General features: G+C 45.3%; 1 protein-coding gene across 1 annotated transcript in view; it reads right to left on the bottom strand.

The window, feature by feature from the left end:
* Positions 1 to 23134, bottom strand: part of LOC142488327 (uncharacterized) — a 92320-nt gene extending 69186 nt beyond the window's left edge. The window contains 3 exon segments of the mRNA XM_075588698.1: positions 1148 to 1258; positions 1541 to 1643; positions 22758 to 23134. Of these exon segments, the coding sequence (XP_075444813.1) occupies positions 1148 to 1258; positions 1541 to 1559 (130 nt within the window). The 5' untranslated portion in view covers positions 1560 to 1643; positions 22758 to 23134.
* Positions 23135 to 23338: the final 204 nt, after the last annotated feature.

The raw sequence follows: 23338 nt of genomic DNA, 5'->3' as shown, positions 1-23338 counted from the left end.
CCCAGGACACCATATATTTATCAGGGGTTTGGCTATTTTTGACGGGAGTCAAACTATGGTATAGCCTGGAAGTAATGCCCTTCATAAGAGGCTGACGTACACACCAGTCTTCATATAGCGTTAACACATGTGGTTGGTTTGGCTTGTAAATAGATTGGATATAGTGCCTAATTTGGAGAAATCTGAAAAATTCAGAGGAGGGAATGTCGTGGCTCGTTTGTAACGAGGTGAACGGAGGGACTTTACCTTTGATGAGAATATCATTAACGCTTAGGAGTCCTTTTTGGACCCAAAGGTTGGATTGTCGGTTATTAGTGTAAAAAGGGAGGGAGGGATCTGAAAACAGGGGTTGCATGATGGATGGGGTACCAGTAAGTTGGAGCCTAGCTTTAAGGGAGTCCAAAAGATTACATGCGAAAGATAGCATCGGGTTTGTGTAAACCGCACCTGGTCTGGATTTTCTATTAAGCCAGAGAGACTTAATTTCGCATGGGGAGCAGATCAATTCTTCTAGTTCGACCCATCTTTTTTCGGCTGGGTTTGAATGCCAACTAACTAGTTGCCCTAGCTGTGCCGCTCTATAGTACTTTTGTAGGTTTGGAAGGGCTAAGCCCCCTTCTAACTTAGATTTATAAAGGATACCTTTGCGGACTCTAGGATGTCTATTTTGCCATACAAATTTCAGAATTTTATTTTGAATATTATTTAGGTCCTTCTGACAAATCTTAACTGGGAGAGTTTGGAAGAGGTACAGTATTCTAGGTAAGATGTTCATTTTAATATCGGCGATCCTTCCGAACCAAGAGATGATGTATGGATTCCAGGTGGACAAGTCCTTTGCAACTTGGTCAAATAAAGGTTTAAAGTTTGTTTTGTATAGGGATGAGTGGTCTTTTGTTATTTGAACCCCTAAATATTTAATGTGGGTCTGATTCCACTTGAAGTCAAAATTAAGTTGAAGTAATTTTACCATATCCTTGAGAAGGTTCAAGCCAAGAACCATAGATTTGGAGTGGTTAATTTTGTATCCTGAGAGGGAGCCGAACTCAGATAGAGCTTGGAAAAGGTTGGGGAGTGAGATAAGGGGATGTCAGTCCATTTTTTAAACAAATTGAATAAAGACAAGTGAGGGTGTAAGGGTACTTACCACCAACAGGAAATGGATCTATTTCACTGTTTGTGATCAGATTATCCTCAGTGTCGGCATCTTCTTTCTCTGACTTAATCTCTAACCTCTCCGGCACAACCACTGGGAAACCTGGCAACGAGAAAAGGAAAATCCATCATGTAAAGCTGGAGGTAGTGGGGGCTCTTCTTCTGATATTGGTACAATATAATACCTATTGTAAAGAAATGTGTTACTCACCCTTCTGGGACAAAATGACTAAAATAGCTGGACATATTATATCTTACCTGCTGGTGGATCTATAAGAAAAAACAAGATTACTGTAGTTTGAGTTTTTGACTCACATAATGTACAAATAACCAGATATTTCCTCCTTGCAGATTTCAAAGCCACCAAAATATCTCCCGTACTCACTTAACAAGCGTGGATCCATGCTGGTAGTGGGCAGTGCTCCTCTGGAAGCGCGGAGATACTGTAGGAGGTTCCTTGATTTATATTTTTGGGATGCCAAGGGTGCCTGTATAAACGAGAAAAAGAAGAAAAGTCATGTGTATGATCTGTTTTTATTGAACAAATATACAGAATTTAGTATAACCTTTCAAACAGCAGAAGACTGCATACTACATATGGGCCTTTATCTTCAATAAATCTGGTGCTGTTTTCTCCAGTCCAGAGACTTTGCTAAACAACCTCTATACCCTCTCAGGTCCAGCAGTTCTGCTCCATACTGACACTGTCTCTCTTATTTATTTGATACGGTGAGAAGTGGGCAATGCAGAGGAAACAGTGCAGTAACGTCCCCTCACCTGACCCCACGTCTCACCACATTAAAAAGGCGGGTTTGATCCCTCCCACCCCCATCTGATCATTATTTTCTTCCATATCAGTAACCTTCATTCAGCCTCTTTGTACCTGGCAGTAACATCCTGCAATACCACAGAACAGAATGATATATTTATAAATGTACTTCTGCAAATTTTATTTAGCCAAAGAAAAGCTCCTTTGGAGAATTAAGAACCGACCATTGCAACTTGATAAAACTTATATAAGGAATCCCTGGAGAAAACCTGAATAATAACACACCATACGTAGAGGTCATGTGTCCTGTGTATGAACCTGCTCCAAGATTGTATAATCGTCCCTAATAACTTCTATCACCCAGACTGTGATCCGGACCAAGACCTCTGTATAAACCCCAAACTCACCTTAGCAAACTAGACACTTTCTACAATTCAATATGCCGCTTTGTCATGCAATGTAACTACAACACTGTGATGGTAGGGTTAGCTGGGGGACCTAATAAAGAGAAATCTCAGCTATTTACCCCTAAATCCATGTAACTTGTCCAGCTATGTAAGGCTTATTTCAGCCAAATGTAATTTAATATCTGGGGGAGAACATGGAATGTATTCCAAAGCCTGTATTACATATTCCCTGTATATGCAATCCCCCAGTGAATCCAAATTGTTCTGTGATGTGATTTGGGCTAGCTGTAATTCGAAGTCCTGTCTTTCACATAATTACCTTATGTCTGTATTTATGCCTGTGTTAGCAATTCCCCCCCCCCGCTAGATACAGTAGTTTGGTATGGTGTGGTGATGGAATTAACATGTTAGCCCTGCAAATGTAAATTAAGTTATGTGCCTGTCATTTCTATGGAGGGAGATTCTGTAAATCCTTTTAGCTGAGCTGTTCTATAGAAAAGATATGATCAGAACAAAGGAAGGGCACTAGTTAATAGAATCAGTTACCAGGTCTGAGCCCCAGGCACTGTTTCTCTTGGCTGGCTACCCTTGCTCATTGTTAAAGGATAGCCACCAAGGGGTATATAAGGAACACTGCTGATCAGAGCACTAATCCACTCTGGGAAGGAGTGTGGAGATGGACTGTGACCAGCTGGAGGTTCATGTCAGAGTGGCTGCTGTGTGCAGCACTCTGATATCCTGAAGCAGACTAGCGAACAGGGTAAACAATTTGAAGTGGGTCCCTGCACCTAGGAAAGGTAGATCTCATTCCCCAGACCCCCGTAAGTGTGTATATTTTTGTATGTTGTGTTCTTGTGTGTTTCCGAGGATTTATCCAAAATAAACCTCATTTCATTTCACTACCTTGTTTTGTCCTGTGATTGATCCCTTAAATATAAATGGTGTTAAAAGACCTGGTCTACTGTGACAAACACACATCACTGCAAAATGCTCAGAGAACTAGATTGGCCATCACTTGAGACAAGGCGCAAATTTCATCTCTCCTGTCTTGCCTTCAAATACAGTACTTCTTGGGCAAGCTACTCGTCTATCTGAACAAGCTCCTCACCCCTACCACATGCAACACTTATCTGAGATCTGACTCCAAGGGACTTCATGGTCCCACGGTTCAAAGAATCCAGCCACTCCTCCTCTTACCGTGCACCTCACAACTAGAACAACCTACCCGAGACTCTCACAGCCACCACCAGTCTAAGTTCTTTCAAAGCTACAGCTGTCTCACATTTTAATGTGGTCTGTAACTGTTACATACGCCTACAACTTATTTTCATTAACTGCAATCTCTTCATGTTTTATGTATAACCCTGTTTACCTAATGTAATGCAATGTCTTTATATATAATGTCTGTGGACATACTTGAAAACGAGAGGTAACTTTCAATGTATTACTTCCTGGTAAAACATTTTATAAATAAACAGTAAGATCTTAATATATATATATATATATATATATATATATATATATATATATATATATATATATATATATATATATATATATATATATATATATATATATATATAATCAAAGGCTCCTTACCAGGCAGACCAGAGAATCCAGGGAATCCAAAGCAGGCACAGCAAGGAAGAGACAGCACACTTGTTAGCAAAAAGAATTGTATTAGTGAAGCAGGCACAAAACACCAACGTTTCGGTCCTAAAAACAGGACCTTTATCAAGGGAGTGCTTACCACAGATAGACCATAACCACCAATATATACCCATAACTAACTACCTTAATTAAAGACAAAATTGCACACACCTGTGTAACTGCAACCTCCTCCGGTGAGGAACAGATGACATCATAACCTGGCGTCTATCTCATGTGCTCACTGCAGTAAGGAGCATCATGGGTAATTAGGGAAACTATGGGAGACCCCCCTCAGTCACAGGAACGGGCTCTACTGTGCATGTGTAGTGCTCAAGTACTGGGTTGCCTAGCAATGACAGGCAACAGGAAGGAGGAAGGAATGAGCAGTGAAGGGAGGGGGGCGGGCCAGAGTGCTCCGTGACAGCAGCTGCAGAGCGCATGGAAGTAGAGGCTGCAGGCAGAAACACATGTATACAATAAAAATGCCACAAACACCACTAAAGTGTATACATACCAGCTGGGCAAAGGGACAGCAGGGAGAAGGGGAAAGGGGGGTGTGTATAGGGAGGGGGGGGGGAAGGGGTGGGGATGGCAACAGGGGGAAAGGGGGAAGAGGGTGGTTGGAAGCAGGGATAGGAAGACATGGTTAGAAATAAGTAACATGTCAGAGATGCATCTAGGTCAAAGCCGTGTAGGTCCATAATGAGGACAGTGCCAAAAAGTCACAAGTCAGGGAAACTGAAATGAGCAAAAAGGCAGAAAGGAGGAGGGCTAATCATCCAGCATCATGATCATAACAGTGGGGGGAAGAGGGGGGGACACTGGAGATAGCATGTAGCAATAATGACATTATACAATACAGCCATTATTAAATAGAGCAATGAAAACATTATTAAATAAAGCATCCAAGTCTGAAGTCCTCGTTAAGACCAAACGGTGACATGGTTTTGAGGTCATGGATCGTCTTCGCCTCCAATTGCAGCAAAAGTTTATTGCGATCACCTCCTCGAGATGAAGTGTCGGCTTGTAAGATGGGCATACACCTTAATGTCGACAGACTGTGTTTTTCTTGTTTGAAATGTCTTGCGACCGGGAGCAGTTTGTAATCCTCCACTGTGCTCGTGTCCAACAGTGCTTTCCTGATAGTAGATCTATGAACAGCCATGCGTTCTTTCAACATACGGCTAGTCTTGCCTATGTAATAAAGCCCACACGGGCACCTGATGAAGTATACTTCATCAGGTGCCCGTGTGGGCTTTATTACATAGGCAAGACTAGCCGTATGTTGAAAGAACGCATGGCTGTTCATAGATCTACTATCAGGAAAGCACTGTTGGACACGAGCACAGTGGAGGATTACAAACTGCTCCCGGTCGCAAGACATTTCAAACAAGAAAAACACAGTCTGTCGACATTAAGGTGTATGCCCATCTTACAAGCCGACACTTCATCTCGAGGAGGTGATCGCAATAAACTTTTGCTGCAATTGGAGGCGAAGACGATCCATGACCTCAAAACCATGTCACCGTTTGGTCTTAACGAGGACTTCAGACTTGGATGCTTTATTTAATAATGTTTTCATTGCTCTATTTAATAATGGCTGTATTGTATAATGTCATTATTGCTACATGCTATCTCCAGTGTCCCCCCCTCTTCCCCCCACTGTTATGATCATGATGCTGGATGATTAGCCCTCCTCCTTTCTGCCTTTTTGCTCATTTCAGTTTCCCTGACTTGTGACTTTTTGGCACTGTCCTCATTATGGACCTACACGGCTTTGACCTAGATGCATCTCTGACATGTTACTTATTTCTAACCATGTCTTCCTATCCCTGCTTCCAACCACCCTCTTCCCCCTGTTGCCATCCCCACCCCTTCCCCCCCCCTCCCTACACACACCCCCCCTTTCCCCTTCTCCCTGCTGTCCCTTTGCCCAGCTGGTATGTATACACTTTAGTGGTGTTTGTGGCATTTTTATTGTATACATGTGTTTCTGCCTGCAGCCTCTACTTCCATGCGCTCTGCAGCTGCTGTCACGGAGCACTCTGGCCCGCCCCCCTCCCTTCACTGCTCATTCCTTCCTCCTTCCTGTTGCCTGTCATTGCTAGGCAACCCAGTACTTGAGCACTACACATGCACAGTAGAGCCCGTTCCTGTGACTGAGGGGGGTCTCCCATAGTTTCCCTAATTACCCATGATGCTCCTTACTGCAGTGAGCACATGAGATAGACGCCAGGTTATGATGTCATCTGTTCCTCACCGGAGGAGGTTGCAGTTACACAGGTGTGTGCAATTTTGTCTTTAATTAAGGTAGTTAGTTATGGGTATATATTGGTGGTTATGGTCTATCTGTGGTAAGCACTCCCTTGATAAAGGTCCTGTTTTTAGGACCGAAACGTTGGTGTTTTGTGCCTGCTTCACTAATACAATTCTTTTTGCTAACAAGTGTGCTGTCTCTTCCTTGCTGTGCCTGCTTTGGATTCCCTGGATTCTCTGGTCTGCCTGGTAAGGAGCCTTTGATTGTATTCATTCATATGGGACTAAGCACCTGTCCTCATCTGTATTTGTGTGCCATCTGCTCTGTTACATATATATATATATATATATATATATATATATATATATATATATATATATATATATATATATATATATATATATATATATCTTACTTACTTATATATATAGTGACAGAGTCAATGTCCTTGTGGACTAGAGAGCTGGTGGAGTGTGTAGGTTCCAGTGTGCAGGAGGTTACATTCCTCTGTGGGAGCTTGCTGCACCTGGAACAAATTAAGCCATCACTTCTAAATGAAGGTTTACAATGCAGAAAATGTCGATGGCGGTGCATCTGCCTAGGAAAAATAGCGTGGGACCAAACTTGCAGGAACTGGGTCCAAATTTTTTTTATTGGCACATAAAAACAGCAACAGCAAAACTCTGACGCGTTTCAGCCGCAACGGGCCTTTGGCAAAGAGTAAAGTAAGCACAACACACATAAAATTTAAATACCCATAATTCCTCCTCCTATGATGACGTATCGGCGCTCTCAACCTATGAGAGTCAATCCGCCTCCTCTCTGACCGGGACGCTGAATAATAATAGCACAGAAAACAGCTGATTGCTCTAAACAAGAAAAAAAGAAAAACACAGGAGCGCACCAAGATAAGAGAAATGAAGTGTATTACAAATAATAAAAGATAGTAACCACTTACATGGAATAAAACTTTAATAATCCCCGATCTCGATGATAACTTCTCTGGTAAGGCATCACATAAGGTATGAAGGGGCAGCATCAATCCTCAGAAATCAGTCCCGCGCGGGACGCCCTACCAGAGAAGTTATCATCGAGATCGGGGATTATTAAAGTTTTATTCCATGTAAGTGGTTACTATCTTTTATTATTTGTAATACACTTCATTTCTCTTATCTTAGTGCGCTCTTGTGTTTTCATTTTTTTCTTGGATACTTGGCATCACCGTCGGAGTTCTCCGTTGGGATCCATCTTGGAGGTGGGGGAAGACACCTTGAACAACAGGAGCAGCAAAAGAACAGAGAGGAATTAATATTCCACATCCTTTAAGAGCAAGAGCGCGGACTGGACACTTTCCCACTGATTGCTCTAAACAAGCAGGGAACACACGGAAACACAAGCATTACTATTTCCCTGTGACGTGACGGCTGAGCCACCCATGAGAAGCTCTCAACTTAGTTATTACTGAGCTTAACTCATTGCTTGCTGAAAACGATAGTATGTGACAGGCTGAGGGAAGACATGGGTACTATATACACACACAGTATATGAAAACCATCTGGAAGAATTTAAACCTTTCACACTATTTGTAAATAAAGGTACAGGGTACCGAATAGAAACGGAGAGCCATGAATTCTAACAAACATTTGTCAAAAACTGTGTGATAATAAAAACTCACTCCTACTAGAAGTGAACTAAAGGGTTAAAAATAAGATGCTGAATATTGGATCATCACAATATATTGCTTATACTAACTGGCACAAGTATATGTAGAGAATGATATTATAACATACAATGTATCCATCAAAAATGTAGATAAGAAACACATACAGGCATACCCCGGTTTAAGGACACTCACTTTAAGTACATTCGCGAGTAAGGACATATCGCCCAGTAGGCAAACGGCAGCTCACGCATGCGCCTGTCAGCACGTCCTGAACAGCAATACCGGCTCCCTACCTGTACCGAAGCTGTGCGCAAGCGGGGAGACTATAGAGCCTGTTACACATGCGTTATTTACATCTGTTATGCACGTATATGACGATTGCAGTACAGTACATGCATCGATAAGTGGATAAAAGGGAGTGCTTCACTTTAAGTACATTTTCGCTTTACGTACATGCTCCGGTCCCATTGCGTACGTTAATGTGGGGTATGCCTGTATTTATAATAAAGATAATAAAGAATAAATAGACCATGCACAAAAAGTAACTGAACAGATATCTATACCAATGACCATCTAAGATCCTTAAATAATTAAATAATACCTATGCATTGGACAATAGTCATACAATACTATATAACCAAAAATTGTGCATGTCCTACATAACTAAAAATAAATAAACCTGAAATCATGAAACAGAAAAAAGAAAGAAAAGAAAAAAGGGGGGCGGGGGGAAGGGTTAGGGAAAGGAAGATGGGAAAGGGAAAGGAAGAAGAAAAAAAAGAAAAGAAGAAAAGAAAAAAGTGAGAAGGGAAATCCGAAAAAGAAAAAGGAACATATAGTAATTAATGTAAAAAATGTTGAAGTTCCCAGTCGACATTGATGCCGGCTGGGGCCAGAGTGTCCAGAGAAAACACCCAGAACATCTCTCTCTTATTTAAGGCATTTAATCTGTCTCCCCCACGTTTGTGGGCCTCAATATGTTCAATTGCCATATATTTGAAGTTATCAACGCCACCAAGGGGACATTCCACAAAATGTTTAGAAACTGGATGTTTCAAATCTTTTTTTCTAATAAATCTCACATGTTCCATCATGCGTTGTTTTAAGGGCCTGATGGTTGCGGCCTACATAACCCTTGTTGCATTTGCACCAAATGTAATAAATTACAAATTGCGTCTTGCAGTTCATAAATGTCTTAATAACATGTGGTTTTCTAAAAATTTTAACAAAAAGTGTTTTTGAAGGATGGGCAAATTTGCATATCTTGCATGCTCCACATTTGAAAAAGCCTTTAGTTGTTTTTAATGCTGGAATGGCTTTTGGTGAAAAAAGGCTGGGAGAAAGGTGATTGGCTAGTGTCTTTGCTTTTTAAAAAACTATCTTAGGACCCCTTTCAACAAAGGGAAGGAGGTCAGGATCTAGATAGTTGAGGATTCCCCCCCCCCCCCCCCCCTTCACAGCTAGGCGGCGTCTCCATGGGTGGGCGGGTTGGAATCCCCCCCCCCTTCAGAGGTTAGCGGCGGTTGCTCACATTTGGTTAGTGATTTTCTCCCCCCCGCCTTCAGAGCTCGGCAGCAGTGGGTCACTGGGGGGGGCGGGAGGGTTGTGATTCCCCCCCCCCCCTGTCGCAGGCGGGAGGGTTGTGCGGCTCACTGCAGGTGGGTTAGTGACAGGGTGCGGCGGCACCTTGCGGGTAGATCTGCGGCGGCTGACTTTGCGTCCGGTGTGTATTGTATGTCTTTATTTATATAGCGCCATTAATGTACAGAGCACTTCAGGGGGTGTGACAGGGGGGGTGGCGGCAGCGGACTTACTGTGGGGCGGGGTGTCCGCTGCGGTGGCGGGCGGGAGCAGGGTCGTCAACAGAAAGCATGGGGCACAGGACAAATGAAAGGAGCAGGGCACCCCCCTCCCCCAACCCATAGCGCACCTACCAGGGAAAAATATTTTTTAGCGCACAACTTGAACGTTATTGTTTTCTTATTGTCATACCGAAAAAAAGATTACAATGCAACCTGTTTATTTTTATATTTTACACAAAAGACAGGTGACTGAGTGGGTGGGTGCGTGACCGGGTGACAGAGTGGGTGCGCGGGTGGGTGACAGAGTGACGTGAAGGCAAGAGTGGGGGAGGGGGTGAAGGCAAGAGTGGGGGGGTGGGGTAAAGGCAAGAGTGGGGAGGGGGGTGAAGGCAAGAGTGGGGAGGGGGGTGAAGGCAAGAGTGGGGGGGTGAAGGCAAGAGTGGGGGGGTGAAGGCAAGAGTGGGGGGGGTGAAGGCAAGAGTGGGGGGGTTAAGGCAAGAGTGGGGGGGGTGAAGGCAAGAGTGGGGGGGTGAAGGCAAGAGTGGGGGCATGTGAAGGCAAGAGTGGGGGCATGTGAAGGCAAGAGTGGGGGCATGTGAAGGCAAGAGTGGGGGGGGTGAAGGCAAGAGTGGGGGGGGTGAAGGCAAGAGTGGGGGGGTGAAGGCAAGAGTGGGGGGGTGAAGGCAAGAGTGGGGGGGAATGAAATCCAAGAGTGGGGGGGGGTGAAGGCAAGAGTGGGGGGGGTGAAGGCAAGAGTGGGGGGGGGTGAAGGCAAGAGTGGGGGGGGGTGAAGGCAAGAGTGGGGGGGGTGAAGGCAAGAGTGGGGGGGGTGAAGGCAAGAGTGGGGGGGAATGAAAGGCAAGAGTGGGGGGAATGAAAGGCAAGAGTGGGTGGGGAGTGAAAGGCAACAGTGAGGGGGGAGTGAAAGGCAAGAGCGGGGAGGGGAGTGAAAGGCAGGAGCGGGGAGGGGAGTGAAAGGCAGGAGCGGGGAGGGGAGTGAAAGGCAGGAGCGGGGAGGGGAGTGAAAGGCAGGAGCGGGGAGGGGTGAAAGGCAAGAGCGGGGGGGTGAAGGCAAGAGTGGGGGGGGGTGAAGGCAAGAGCAGGGGGGTGAAGGCAAGAGTGGGGGGGGAGGGAAAGGCAGGAGCGGGTGTGCGTGCTAGAGGCGGCAGCGGGAGAGAGGCGACGGCCTGGAGTATGCGGCGTGCGGGAGAGGTGAGCGGCAGGGAGAGAGGCGAGGGCCGGAAGTGTGCGGCGTGCGGGAGAAAGGCGACAGCCTGGAGTATGCGGCGTGCGGGAGAGGTGAGCGGCAGGGAGAGAAGCGAGGGCCGGAAGTGTGCGGCGGCCTGGAGTATGCGGCGTGCGGGAGAGGTGAGCGGCAGGGAGAGAGGCGAGGGCCGGAAGTGTGCGGCATGCGGGAGAGAGGCGACGGCCTGGAGTATGCGGCGTGCGGCCGTGAGAGGTGTGTGGCAGGGAGAGAGGCTGATGGTGCGCTTCGAGGGGGGTGGTAATGCAGGTGTGAGGGACTGATCCGGCGGGGGTGCGGATGGAGGTTGCGGCCCGGGTGTGGCTGGTGGGTTTCGTGGCAGATGGCGGGCCGGGTCGAGGTGTGGGTGGGGGGGTTGCAGGGGCGCTCGGTGAGGAGGAGAATCTGCGGCTGCACTGCGCTCAGAGGGGCACGCGGTGTAGCCATGGAGGGCGGGACACACGGGGGGGTAAAGTACACCGGCCAATGAGAGCCGTGGGGGGGTGGGACACAGGGGGGGGAGGCGTGAGCCAATGAGAGCCGTGGGAGGGCGGCGGCCCACGGACCGACGGACCAATTTGATTGCCCCTAGACACAGAGGGACACAGGACAGCCAGACACACATACAACGGTTTGAAAAAAATATATATATAGATGTGTTTCTTATCTACATTTTTGATGGATACATTGTATGTTATAATATCAATCTCTACATATACTTGTGCCAGTTAGTATAAGCAATATATTGTGATGATCCAATATTCAGCATCTTGTTTTTAACCCTTTAGTTCACTTCTAGTAGGAGTGAGTTTTTATTGTCACACAGTTTTTGACAAATGTTTGTTAGAATTCATGGCTCCGTTTCTATTCGGTACCCTGTACCTTTATTTACAAATAGTGTGAAAGGTTTAAATTCTTCCAGATGGTTTTCATATACTGTGTGTGTATATAGTACCCATGTCTTCCCTCAGCCTGTCACGTACTATCGTTTTCAGCAAGCAATGAGTTAAGCTCAGTAATAACGAAGTTGAGAGCTTCTCATGAGTGGCTCAGCCGTCACGTCACAGGGAAATAGTAATGCTTGTGTTTCCCTGTGTTCCCTGCTTGTTTAGAGCAATCAGTGGGAAAGTGTCCAGTCCGCGCTCTTGCGCGGGACTGATTTCTGAGGATTGATACTGCCCCTTCATACCTTATGTGATTCCTTATCAGAGAAGTTATCATCGAGATCGGGGATTATTAAACTTTTATTCCATGTAAGTGGTTACTATCTTTTATTATTTGTAATACACTTCATTTCTCTTATCTTGGTGCGCTCCTGTGTTTTTCTTTTTTTCTTGTTTAGAGCAATCAGCTGTTTTCTGTGCTATTATTATTCAGCGTCCCGGTCAGAGAGGGGGCGGATTGACTCTCATAGGTTGAGAGCGCCGATACATCATCATAGGAGGAGGGAATTGTGGGTATTTAAATTTTGTGTGTGTTGTTTTTACTTTACTCTTTGCCAAAGGCCCGTTGCGGCTGAAACGCGTCAGAGTTTTGTAGGCAGATGCACCGCCATCAATGAATTTTCTGCATTGCATACCACTTCGGTAGGAGCACGCCCCACAGCACCTGGATCTTCAGTGATTTGTGAGTTATTCTTGCTTTATTCCATTTGTACCACTGTACCTTAGCCAGTGACACCCATACAAAATTTACCTGTTACAAAGGTTAGTGGGAGTCCACATAGAGTGGCTTGAAATAGGTTACAAGTGACATGGTTATGGATTAACAACGCTGTGTGTATTTGGAAAGACATTTGATTATATACAAATGGTACATGGACGTTCCTTGTTTGATCTCCTATTCCTTCACCTTAAATGAAGGTTTAAAAGGCAGGAAGTACACTGCACAGATGAGCTAGTTTCCGCCTTGGAGGGTAGAGAGGCTTGTCCCAACCAAGAGGGATCATGTTTGTTCTGGACTCTAGATCTGCAGGAAGCAGGCCTGAGGGGTTCAGCTAGGACTTCCACCCATGATACAGATTGCCAAGGGCTGGACACAGCCTGCTCCCCGGAACCGGCGTTCCGAGCTTGCTGAAGGAGCTACACCCAGGGAGGGAATCCCCTGCAACGCCAGATAAGAACTTTATATCTTTCTTTACCATAAAGACTGTTATATTTCTTGTTGGACTGTTGTATTGCAGCATATGTTTTGGGTTGGTAACCAGCTTAGCTGGCGGTCCAGTTAGAAAGGGCCAGAGTGTTTAGTTAGTTTTTCCTAAAGGGAATAAGATTTTATATTATGCTTTATTTTGCCTTAAAGGGACAGTGTACCCATTTTTTAGCGATATTTGTGGATTAATAAAACCACTATAGTTAAGCCTAACATCGTGTTTGACGTCTTACTGACCCTGCCGCAGTATGTATGTAGCACCATGTTCATAGCGCGTCACAGCAGTAATACACGTGACATAATAAAACACATAAGGAGAATAAGCGCTTCAGACATGACAGTAACAATAGGAAAGGGGGTCCCTGCCCCGAAGAGGTAACAACCTGAGGGGTAAGTAGGGAGAGCTTACAGAGGCAGTAGGAGGGTGTTATGGTCAGTGCGTCTGCCCTTTGGAGCAGCAGTCCCTAATAAATGGGTAAGTGCAAATAATGACAAGCGCAAACTAATTACTTATTTAACCAATATATAAATGGACCAAATAATATAAGATATAATTAATATAAATTAATATAAATAGTGAAATATACACACATGCATGCAATATATAGATGTTCAAAAAAAAAACTCTACTGAAACTGCAGCTCTGAGAAAATGTTTTTAAACAACACAGAAATGCAGCAGGAAAACAACGTGCAAGATCACCAGTGTATGTAATAAACACAACAATACACAAAAACCGTGACAAAAGAGGTAGAAGTGAAAAGAGGATGAATCTCCCACTCACATGTTTGAGGAGCACGGTAAATCAATGGGGAGTATACTCCCGATGTGGTGCTGCAAGCAACCAATGTATGGAAAAAAGAAAAGGCAAAAATAGTGCAATACAATTTAATACAAAAAAAGTGGGGGAAGTAATGCACTTACACAAACAGTACTGTAGGTCAAATGCACATAGAATTGGGTGGAGATGCAGGGGAACGCTAGCTCTTCTTAGTGTCCTCTCTCTCCGTCAGCCCAGCTGCTTGTCGCAGGCCACGTGGAGAAGGCTTGACTGATTTCCAGAGCCTCATATAATCATGCGAACATGAAATCAGGATGCTGGGGTGAATGTAGCGGGGAAAGGGATCGGAATATCGGAGGGCTCACTGTGAGGCGAGTCACCCAACAAACCACCAACCCCGATATCCCGCAACCCCCACTAAACCTGTGTCACACAGAGACCAGGAGCCTGGGCACTACGCGAGTACTCGCTATGAAGATGCCGTCAGAAGTGGAGCAGCCGTGGATCCGTCCATTGAGCAAGAGTGTTCCAGCCAAGGTATGTAGAAGGGTAAAAAATGCAGAAGAGGCGGTGCACTGCTATCTAGATAGTAATGGAGTTACAAACGCAATTGAATGAAAAAAGCAGCGTTTAAAACACGAGTACGGATGTAAACGCCTACGCACAACTCTGACAAAGTTCCCACGAAACGCATTGGAGTCAAGGCTCTTCCGCATTTTTTTCCCAAAAAAATAGCAGACATCTTGCATAAATTCTACGCAGACCTATATAATCATCCAAACATTAACCTGGATCAGCAGGAAGGATTCTGGAGAGATGTGAGACACCCTCAGCTTTCAAGAGAACTCCAAAAATATTCCAAACATTCCCATCACCGCAGAAGAAGTCTCTAGAGCGATTAAACATCTTAAATCACTTAGAGCTTCGGGACCTGATGGTTACTCGGCCGAATATTTTAAACATATAACTGTAGAAATAACATCTGGTAGAGGTATATAATCAAATAATGTCACTATGAGAAATCCCCGTAGGTTTCCGTTCCTCTAAGATCAGGTGTGTCTGCTAAATTGCATAGATTAGGAGCAGGGGTGCGCAAACTTTTGAAGCTGTGCCCCCTGCCTGCTCCCCCTCTTACCGGCGTCATTTGACATTGCGTTGCCATAGTGAAGCGTCATACCAAGCTTCTGAATCCCGGTAAGTGACGTTGCAGAGGGCTCACGCGATCCCCCGGCATTTAATTTAAATGCCTTGGGGAAGAGCGCGTGGCCAGTGCAACAACCACCCCCCCAGAAAAATCTCGCAACCACCAGTTTGTGCACCGCTGTATAAGGGCAGGTTTGCACAATTTTGGGGGCGCGGCACTTACAGAGGCCCCGCGCTCTTCCTGATGACATTTAAATGTAATGCCGGGGGAACGGCGAAGGCCTCTGTAACTTCCCTTACCTTGGCTCAGACGGCTTCTGGCGATGCGTCGCCATGGCAACACAGCGTCAAATGGCGCCCTGGGGTCATGCAACATCAGAATGCCGGAGGTAAGGAGGGGGGGATGCTAGCAGGGAGGGGGGGGTGGGAGAGCCGGCAGGGGGGCGCAGGGGAAAACGTTTGCGCACCCCTGGATAAGGGGACTTTCATAGGCCTTTATTGCAAGTCGGCAAAGAAATAAAAAAGTATTTCTTGAAGGGTGCACTCAGCCTCTTAATAAACAAGGGAGCTCAATGTGTGAGTCACTGGAAAGGGATGGTTGCCCATCCCCACTAATACAAATATACATATATAAACAACCCTGTGATCAGTAGGAAAGGGGTGTATATTAGTACTTGGATTCACAGTTGCTGACAAAGCCTGTAATTTGGCTGTTACCTCAGCCCGTTCAGATCCCTGTACAGAAACAAAATGTTGTTCCTAAAATGCTGGTCACCCATTTTTCCAGCAAGTAAAGACAATATTATCATATGCATTTACCTGCTTGCTGGTACCCTACTGATCACAGGGTTGTTAACCCCTGTATCACACCAGAGATATCTTTGATATACTATAGATATCTAAGGGTATTTACAGGAGATTTTGTCCCACAGATTAACTAAAAACCGTATATCGCTAATAATTAAATATACGCACTTAGCTTTATTATTCACTTTATTTTTTTATTATATATTATACAGATTAGGTAGTGTTATAGATGTCACTTTTCACTTTGATTTAGCGATTTAGATTTCAGTTAATCTGTGAGGATACTATCACCACTACCTCATTACAGGCATACCCCGCATTAACGTACTCAATGGGACCAGAGCATGTATGTAAAGCGAAAATGTACTTAAAGTGAAGCACTCCCTTTTTTCCCACTTATTGATTCATATACTGTACTGCAATCGTCATATCCATGCATAACTGATGTAAATAACGCATTTGTAACAGGCTTTATAATCTCCCCGCTTGCGCACAGCTTCGGTACAGGTAGCGAGCCGGTATTGCTATTCAGAACGTGCTTACAGGCGCATGCGTGAGCTGCCGTTTGCTTATTGGGCGATATGTCCTTATTCGCGAGTGTACTTAAAGTGAGTGTCCTTAAACCGGGGTATGCCTGTATACAGCTACCTCACAGAATTACCAGCAGTAATAACAGTATATACATACATCTGTTAAAGCTGCAGTTCAGTTTATTTTTTTTATTTTTTTTATTACTTTTTTTACTTCAATAGCTTCATGTGGGCAATCTCTACTTACCTAAAGAACTGTATAGCTGTCAGTCAATCCGTTCTCCATGTATTGATCGGCGAAATTTGGCGACATTTTTAAAACTGGCATTTGTTTATAATCTGCTTCTATCAGTCAGTGGAAGATCATGAATATTCATGAGTCTCCCAGTGACGTGTGCTCGCTCCCGATCTGCCGCTGTGTGGTGCCCCCTTCTGCCCTGATCCCTGTGGCTGCCCCGCTGCCCGTGCGGGAGATGGAGGGGGGTTGCGCTGCCCCCGGAGGGGGGGGGGGGGTGAAGCGGGTGATGTGTCCCCCTTCTGCCCCTCTCCCTGTGGCTGCCTCGCTTCCCGTGCGGGAGATGGAGGGGGGTTGCGCAGCCCCCGGGAGGGGTGGGGGGGGTTGCAGCAAGGTGGTGTGTGTGTGTGTTATATATAGTGTGTGTGTGTGATAGATATATTATATATTAGTGTTTTGTGTGTGTGTGATATATATAGTGTGTGTGTGTGATTATATATAGTGTGTGTGTGTGATATATAGTGTGTGTGTGATTATATATAGTGTGTGTGTGTCTGTGTGATATATATATATATATATATATATATATATATATATATAGCGTGTGTGATATATATAGTGTGTGTGTGATAATAAGTGTGTGTGTGTGTTAAGTTATGGTGAGTAAAAAAAGTGACAAAAACCCTCCACAGCAAAGCAAATATGCAAATGTAAATACAACTGTATGCTCATCTGCATGTCTTATGCAGGTCTGCAACCCCGCCTTTCCCCATTATCACCCAGCACACAGCACTTCCACAGCAGCAAGGGATTCACACTAATATATATATATATATATATATATATTGTGTGTGTGTGTGATATATATATAGATAAAAAAAAATTGTATGTGTGTGTATATAGATATCTATATATCTATATGTGTGTGTGTGTGTGTGTCACCACAAGTACCCAGTCACCCACCCTCTCCCTCACCCACCCACCCTCTCCCTCACAGTCACCCACCCTCACCATCAACCACCCACCCTCACCCAAACTTCTCCGTCACTCATTTATATCTGTCTTTTTTTTACTAGATTAGTGAGGTCATCCAATATTTTCCTTTACACACACGCACGTAAGGAACTATGTACAGCAACAAGGACTAATTGTAGTAAAGTATAAATGTAATACAATAAATAAACGGTTATGTCAAAAACAAATGTTATTAGTTCTTACTAGGAATTTTATTCCATTTCTTTTTTTAAAAGGCGGGACTGGGGCGAGTAGATTTTTGGGTGATTTGTCTAAATAGAGATTGTGTGTGTGTGTGTGTGTGTGTGTGTGTGTGTGTGTGTGTGTGTGTGTGTGTGTGTGTGTGTGTGTGTGTGTGTGTGTGTGTGTGTGTGTGTGTGTAGATCTCTCTCTCATATCTATCTATATAGATATATCTATCTATACACACGTGTGTGTGTGTATACACACACACGTATGTGCGCACCCCAGCGGTCTGACAGAAGTATTCTCTGACTTCCGGTGTCTGCCGCTGCCACAGCGTAACTCCTCCCTACCGCCCTCCTGTCCCATTCACATTGTCCTCTTCTCCCTCCTCCACCAACTGCTGTCCTCTGCCGCGCTTCGCTGCAGGATGCCGTCCTTCTCTCCCTCCGCCGCTGGCTGCTGACCGCTATATATCCATACATACATACATACATATACACACCAGAATATATGAGTTCTTCAGTATTTGTTGATACCTTTTTTTATTTGGACCAAGAATTTGTGTCATGGGACAAGCTTTCAAGAGTTTTCCTCTCTTCCTCAGGTCAAGCAATGCCATAAATATATACACACATATACATACACACTGTGTGTGCGTGTCTATGTATGTGTGCGCATGTTTATGTGTGCGTGTGCGCATGTTTATGTGTGGGTGTATATGTGTGCGCATGTGTGCATGTATATGTGCGTGTGCGCATGTATGTGTGTGCGTATGTTTGTGTGCGCGTGCGCATGTTTGTGTGCGCGTGCGCATGTTTGTGTGTGTGTATATGTGTGCGTGAGCGCATGTATGTGTGCGTGTGCGCATATATATGTGCGTGTGTGTGCATGTATGTGTGCGCATGTGTATGTGTGCACATGTGTATGTGTGCATGTATACCTGTATGCGTGCGTGTGCATATAAAATCTATATCATACACACACACACACACACACACACATACATACATACATACATACATATACACCTAAGCACCGCAGGGCCCTGTGCCTGCAAAATGTCTCTGTAAAGTGCTATGTAAAACTAGAAGCGCTATACTGTACAAGAACAAGTCATTATTAATTTTAATACACACACATTGAATTGTACACATTCACACAAAATTAAATATACATATTGTTTACAGTATGATATATACAGATTTAATTTTAAATGAGTTGTTAATATTTAACATTAACAACACACGTGCAATGGAATAAGGTTTAATTAATTCATTCATTCTGAGCTACTCTCCTTTTCTGCTGCTGCTGCTGCTGCTGCTCTGACAGTTCTGTGGGGAAGATCATGGGACCAGGCAATGACTGATACATTTGTGCTCATGCTCGTGCACGGCTGTGGAGGGGGCAGGACTCACAAAGGGGTGTGCCAGAGCCTGTTACAGAAAAGGAAGGGGTTGTGCCTTTATAAAGGGTTGCTATAGAAACAAAAATGCTCATTACATTAGAATACATAAAATATTGTCTTTCAAAGTTGTTTTTAAAAAAAAAGAAAATGCTACAAGTATTTTCTCACAGTACAGAACTGATTTATTAAAAAAAAACACACATGCAGGATATTGACTGAACTGCAGCTTTAAGCAGCGCTATTCATTTAGGTTTTAAACAGTATTATTATTTCTTGTTAATAAAATATTTGTATTAGTGGGGATGGGCAACCATCCCTTTCCAGTGACTCACACATTGAGCTCCCTCGGTTATTACGAGGCTGAGTGCACCCTTCAAGAAATACTTTTTTAGTTCTTTGCCGATTCAGTCCCTTATTTCTAGCTGCACCACTCACACTTATAAGCTGAGTGGGAACTGCTCTTTTTTTAATAAACACTTTATTGCAAGTACCTTCATCCAGCACAAGTAGAGGGACTGCAGTGGGACCTATTTTTATGTGCAATATGTTGAATTGTCTGTGTATGTATTATATGTGTGTCCAGCCATTAGGGTTAACTCATTAGTACAAGGTGATAATGTCTCCTCTGTGGGATCTGGCTAAGTTTGCCTATACTGAAGCCATGCGTATTGATCCTGAGAGTCATCCTGAATAGGACGTACTGTGCCCCTGGACTGGCTGACCGGTTGAAATTCTGTTGCTGTTATCCAATTCTTACATACAGCTGTAGCCATGTCCCCCTCTGACCTCTGGGCTGTGGGAGGGGGACAGCTATAGGTACACCTCCGGGGGCTGCTGCAGGAAGGCAGAGGGGCAACATGGTTGACGGGAAGCTCTGGGCCAGTGGCTCTGAGACAAGGCCTAGTGTATCCCCCCTTACGGAAGGCCCCTTAGATAGGGACCCTTTCCCATTTACTGAGTAGTGTAAGGGACACAAGAAGACGCAGCGCGGTGACTGTGGCTTGTGGTCTGGGACCAGACCCCCTACATACAGAGACTCTTAAAGGTGGGACCCTCCTACGGGAGGCCACCCAACGCAGAGGCGGACGACGATGTCGCTGCAACAGCGGATCCTCATCGCTAAGACAGCCGCACTGAGTACTGGAGTACTCGGCAGGTACCTCAACAAAGTGCACCAACAACTCACAGGGTAGCACTACTCCCTACACTTTTGGGTGGGCCCTGACATTGGGCAAAAGGACATCTGGTTATTGGTGTCTAGCACCTAATGTACTTTGGGGACACACGTGGGTGGTACAGAGCTGGGGTTGTTATACGGTGTGGTACAGGGTACTGTTCATGGTTCATAGTAAAGGTTGTTATTATATACAGACGTGTGTGTATTAATGGTATTGTTCCTGGGAGGGGCTTACCCTGCTGCGTCAGGATCCCTTTCAGGTGGAGGCGCTGCACAGAGGTGGGCATCTCATCACACAAGGCTCCCAGTGGCGGAGGCTCCGGCCTTCTGTGAGCCAACAAGTAACGGCAGTACCGGTACACTCTTTATTAAGGTGATAGGGGGCTACACAGTGTAGAGTGGAGACTGATGGCAGATACAACAGATCTCTATAAAAAGAGGGGGGGCATTTTTAGGAAGGAAAGTTATACAGGGAAATACCAAATAAGCAAATATGGGGAAGGATGTTGATCCAGGGAGAAATCTTCCATTATATAGAGTCAGGAAGTCATTTATTTTTCATCTTATGAGACATCATTGGATGATATGTCACTGGGGGGTTTTTTTTTGTATGCTTTCCTCTGGATCAAAATACTGCAAATACAAATGTAGCCAGGTCCCCCCCTTGGTCCCCTTGTACCTCCATGGTCCCTTGTACCTGGCTGCGGCAGGCGCTCCGGTGTAGCGAGTGTTGCGGTGAGACTGCGGCTAGTAAGGGAGGCGTGCAGGGATCATGAAGGCTGGCGAGTGGGTCGCTTGAGCTCTGCCGTCTTGCCGATGCTTGCGCATGCGCAGTAGACCATCCGCGCATGCGCAATGGGGAAGCAAGTTGCGGTGGCCATATTGGTACACTTCGCCCATGCACAGGAGGCATATATTAGCAGCGGCCATTACCAAAAGGACTCCGCGAGGGACTACAACCCCCAGCAGCCCATGGGGCTGTTAGTCGGAGGGCGAAGAATAGCCCTGAGAAACCCTAACCATTACCACATTATGTGGCGAGCTCCTATTGGCCCAAGCAGCACACGTTTGGTACTAGGTGGCGAGTAGATTTTTTGGTGATTTGTCACACACACACACACACACACACGCTAGTGGGCATGGCTAAATGTATACAACAAAAAAACAAAAATGCCCAAAGCTACTTCCATTGTGACAAAAATACACAGAGCAATACGTATATATCTCTTGTAAAAAGGGTCATTTAGTTTAACCCTTTGGCCAAAGCGTCTTAAGCCTGCTGCCACTTACAAGGCATGACCTGGGTTAAAATTCTTATTTACCTGTATAATAACAGGACGAATGATCACATTGGATCTGTCACAACCTGGCAAAATGAAACTGACCTGCCAACTTGGAAAGTGAGGTGGGGCAAGCTTAAACCTTGGGGGGGAGGGGCCACTACCCTCCCATAAGACAGTTATGACAGATCCAATATAATCATTCTTCCTGTAATTATACAGATAAATAAGAATTTTAACCCAGGTGAGTGTTAGGACCTACTTTCGGTCATGCCTTGTAAGTTGCAGCAGGCTTAAGACGCTTTGGCCAAAGGGTTAAACTAAATTACCCTTTTTACAAGAGATATATAGGTATTGCACGGTGTATTTTTGTCACAATGGAAGTAGCTTTGGGCATTTTTGTTTTTTTGTTGGCGAAGAATAGCCAATAGGGCTGCAGAAATCCCCTGCCCTAAGATTGCTACATTTGGCACGCCGAGAGCCACGCCAGCCGGAGCTGGGTCAAAGAAGGGTAAGGATGTGTTCAGGGTGCCAGTGGCCCCTGAACTAAGCAAGAGACCCCCTTATAGGCCCCGACTGCCCTTAGCTTGTGGATGCTGCAGGGAAGGCCATAGCTAGGGACACTTCCCCAGAAGTGCTATAGCTAGACATTGCACGGCGGAGACAGACGCCACGTGGTTACTGCGGCCTGCGGTCTGGGACCAGGCCTATCGATTATCAGAGACTCTTGATAGGGATACAATCCAGCGGGATAATGTAACTATGTACAGTCATTTTGCCTCTCATCGGGGTCTGAATCCTGAGCAAGCAGCAGTACCGGCACCATGTAAACAGTAACACTGAGGTTGAATCAGGGGAACCTGGTTCAATTCCTGGTGTCAGCTCCGTGTGACCTTGTGCAAGTCACTTTATCTCACTGTGCCTCAGGCCCCAAAAACATAGATTGTAAGCTCATCTGGGCAGGGACTGCTTCTGTAATAATACTATGTGCTAATGAGGGGAAAAAGCACTATATTAAATACAGATTATTATTATATACATACAAATAAAGAAACCATAAAAAAGGGATTAAGCAGATATATTAATATATTCTCATGATTACCTTGTTGCTGCTTGTGAGTGAGTCCTGCCGGCCTGTGATTACTCCCTGTATTCCTCCCTCACTGGTCCCAGTCCCCTGCTGCCCAGTACATTAGTGGCTATTTGCCCAGACTGCAGATCTCAGGAGGCCGGGATGTGAGCAGCTAATGAATGTCTGAAGCTTCCTATTGTGCAGGAGAAGAGGACAGTCCCACTACCCTTATGGGGGTTACTGCCCCGTTTATCCTCTGCCCCTCCTTTATCAGCCCCTCAGCAGCTGCTCATTTCTCCTGCATGATAACACAGCCCTGTCTGTACCTGGGGAGGGGACGCCTCATATTTATTCGTCTCTCTCCTGTAAACCAGATATTCCCTCCTGTGTCCCTCCCATCCCCCTGCTAGCTGTGTCCTCCCCTCCCTCCTGTGTCCCTCCCCCTGCTAGCTGTGTCCTCCCCTCCCTCCTGTGTCCCCTAACCCTGCTAGCTGTGTCCTCCCTCCTGTGTCCCTCCCCCTGCTAGCTGTGTCCTCCTCTCCCTCATCTGTCACTCCCCCTGCTAGCTGTGTCCTCCCCTCCTGTGTTTCCTCCCCTCCCTCCTCTGTCAC

Source organism: Ascaphus truei, chromosome 2 (assembly GCF_040206685.1).
Source record: "Ascaphus truei isolate aAscTru1 chromosome 2, aAscTru1.hap1, whole genome shotgun sequence".
Classification (NCBI taxonomy): domain Eukaryota; kingdom Metazoa; phylum Chordata; class Amphibia; order Anura; family Ascaphidae; genus Ascaphus; species Ascaphus truei.
The sequence above is the reverse complement of the archived record's forward strand: the minus strand, read 5'-3'. Positions and strand labels throughout refer to the sequence as shown.